Genomic DNA, 1,705 nt, shown 5'->3' with positions numbered 1-1,705 from the left:
GAGGGCTCGCTTGCATAATAGTCTCTTTCTTTTCACTGCTTCATAAGAGGGGAGTATTTCGCAGGTAAGTATGATAATGGCTCCGCTCCCGCCAGTCTATCCTTAGGCTTGCTTTGTGAACCATTCTTTTGTACGCTGTGCACATTTGTTTCTGGAACACTTACAAACACTCCCTCTCCCCCTACCTGCGGGAAGGTTTTCTTCCTAAAGCGGGAGTAAATGGGTTAAGGAAGTTTTGAACCCTAGGGTAAAAAAAAAACATCAAGTTTAAGAATTTTGTCAAGATGCCTAGCTGCCCCCTGGTTTTGTCCTGGCTACAGCTATCCAGCGTGTGGGTTTATCAAGACCTGTTCTTGTGTGCAGCTCCCCTTCCTAACCCTCTGTACAGTACCCCCTTGTCTGCCATATCCCAGCCACAGTTCTGTGGCCACAGAGTGCTACGTCAATTCTCACACCTATTGTTTCTTAAACATCTAGTGGTGTGTGGTTTGAAGATGTTACTGTATACAGTGTATAACTCTCTATTCTCTGATTTCCCACATAGATCACTGGTGTTATCCTTCTTGCCGTTGGCATTTGGGGCAAGGTGAGCCTAGAGAATTATTTTTCCCTTTTAAATGAGAAGGCCACCAATGTCCCCTTTGTGCTCATTGGCACTGGCACTGTCATTATTCTTTTGGGCACCTTTGGCTGTTTTGCTACCTGCCGAGCTTCTGCATGGATGCTGAAACTGGTGAGTCCTTGTTTTCTTAAAATTGGTTGTTGGTTTTTGAAAAGGCTAGTATGTTGTAGGCTTTGTTTCTTGGAACTAGGCATGGCCCCTTTCTGATTTTTCCTTTTCCTTATGAAAACTTAGCAAGTAACAGTATAGCTGCCAATTCCCACTTATGTTGTGTTTTCCCTGCCCTTTTCAGTAACAATGTGCTGAACATTGACTCGCTTTGCAGCTGTCATGTATCTTATTTATGCTGACTTGGACTTTCTTTTTATCCCACAGTATGCAATGTTTCTGACTCTCATTTTTTTGGTTGAACTGGTCGCTGCTATCATAGGATTTGTTTTCAGACATGAGGTAAGCTTGCCTTTGGGAACCTGAATATGTGAAAATTTATCCTCTAAGAGATAAAACTGGATAAATTTAAGTAATAGAGTTAAAAGACAGCTTTCACTAGTGCTTTCACTAGCACAAAACTGGTAACACAGAATTGATACCTTCTCCACTTGTCAAAACTTTAAAAACAAATTAGAAATTGGAATTCCACTTTGTTAAATCTGGGGTTAGGAAATCATTCAGTGAGTACTGAGGCCTCATCCAGGAGAGTGTTTAACAAAGTGGTAGTGAGGGTGGGCGATACAGCAGTACAAAGCTGCCACTTGAATAAATTTAGGTTCCCATTGTACTGTGAACTTCTCATAGTTATCATCTTTTCCTGGAATGTTTTGCTTAGGAGTCCCCTTAGCAAAACCATATCACTTAGAAGATAGAATTGGACCATAGATATTAATTATATGTTGCTGCAATTTCCTATTTGACTTGGAGATCAAAAGAACATTCTAGAATCTTTGTTTACCAGCCTTGTGTTTCTTTGCTGTAGATTAAGAACAGCCTTAAGAATAATTATGAGAAAGCTTTAAAGCAGTATAACGCTACGGGAGATTATAGAAGTGATGCAGTAGACAAGATCCAAAGCATGGTAAGTGGTCA

At 40.7% G+C, this 1,705-nt stretch overlaps 1 protein-coding gene across 1 annotated transcript in view; it reads left to right on the top strand.

Annotated features, from left to right (window-relative positions):
• Positions 1-524: 524 nt before the first annotated feature.
• The window catches only part of TSPAN6 (tetraspanin 6), a 3,609-nt gene continuing 2,428 nt past the window's right edge, over positions 525-1,705 (top strand). Inside the window, exons 1-3 of the mRNA XM_010851085.1 lie at positions 525-733; positions 998-1,072; positions 1,596-1,694. Of these exons, the coding sequence (XP_010849387.1) occupies positions 722-733; positions 998-1,072; positions 1,596-1,694 (186 nt within the window). The 5' untranslated portion in view covers positions 525-721. The remainder of the gene's footprint in view (positions 734-997; positions 1,073-1,595; positions 1,695-1,705) is intronic.

Source organism: Bison bison, unplaced genomic scaffold (genome assembly GCF_000754665.1).
Source record: "Bison bison bison isolate TAMUID 2011002044 unplaced genomic scaffold, Bison_UMD1.0 scf7180017851639, whole genome shotgun sequence".
NCBI classification, from domain to species: Eukaryota; Metazoa; Chordata; class Mammalia; order Artiodactyla; family Bovidae; genus Bison; species Bison bison.
The sequence above is the reverse complement of the archived record's forward strand: the minus strand, read 5'-3'. Positions and strand labels throughout refer to the sequence as shown.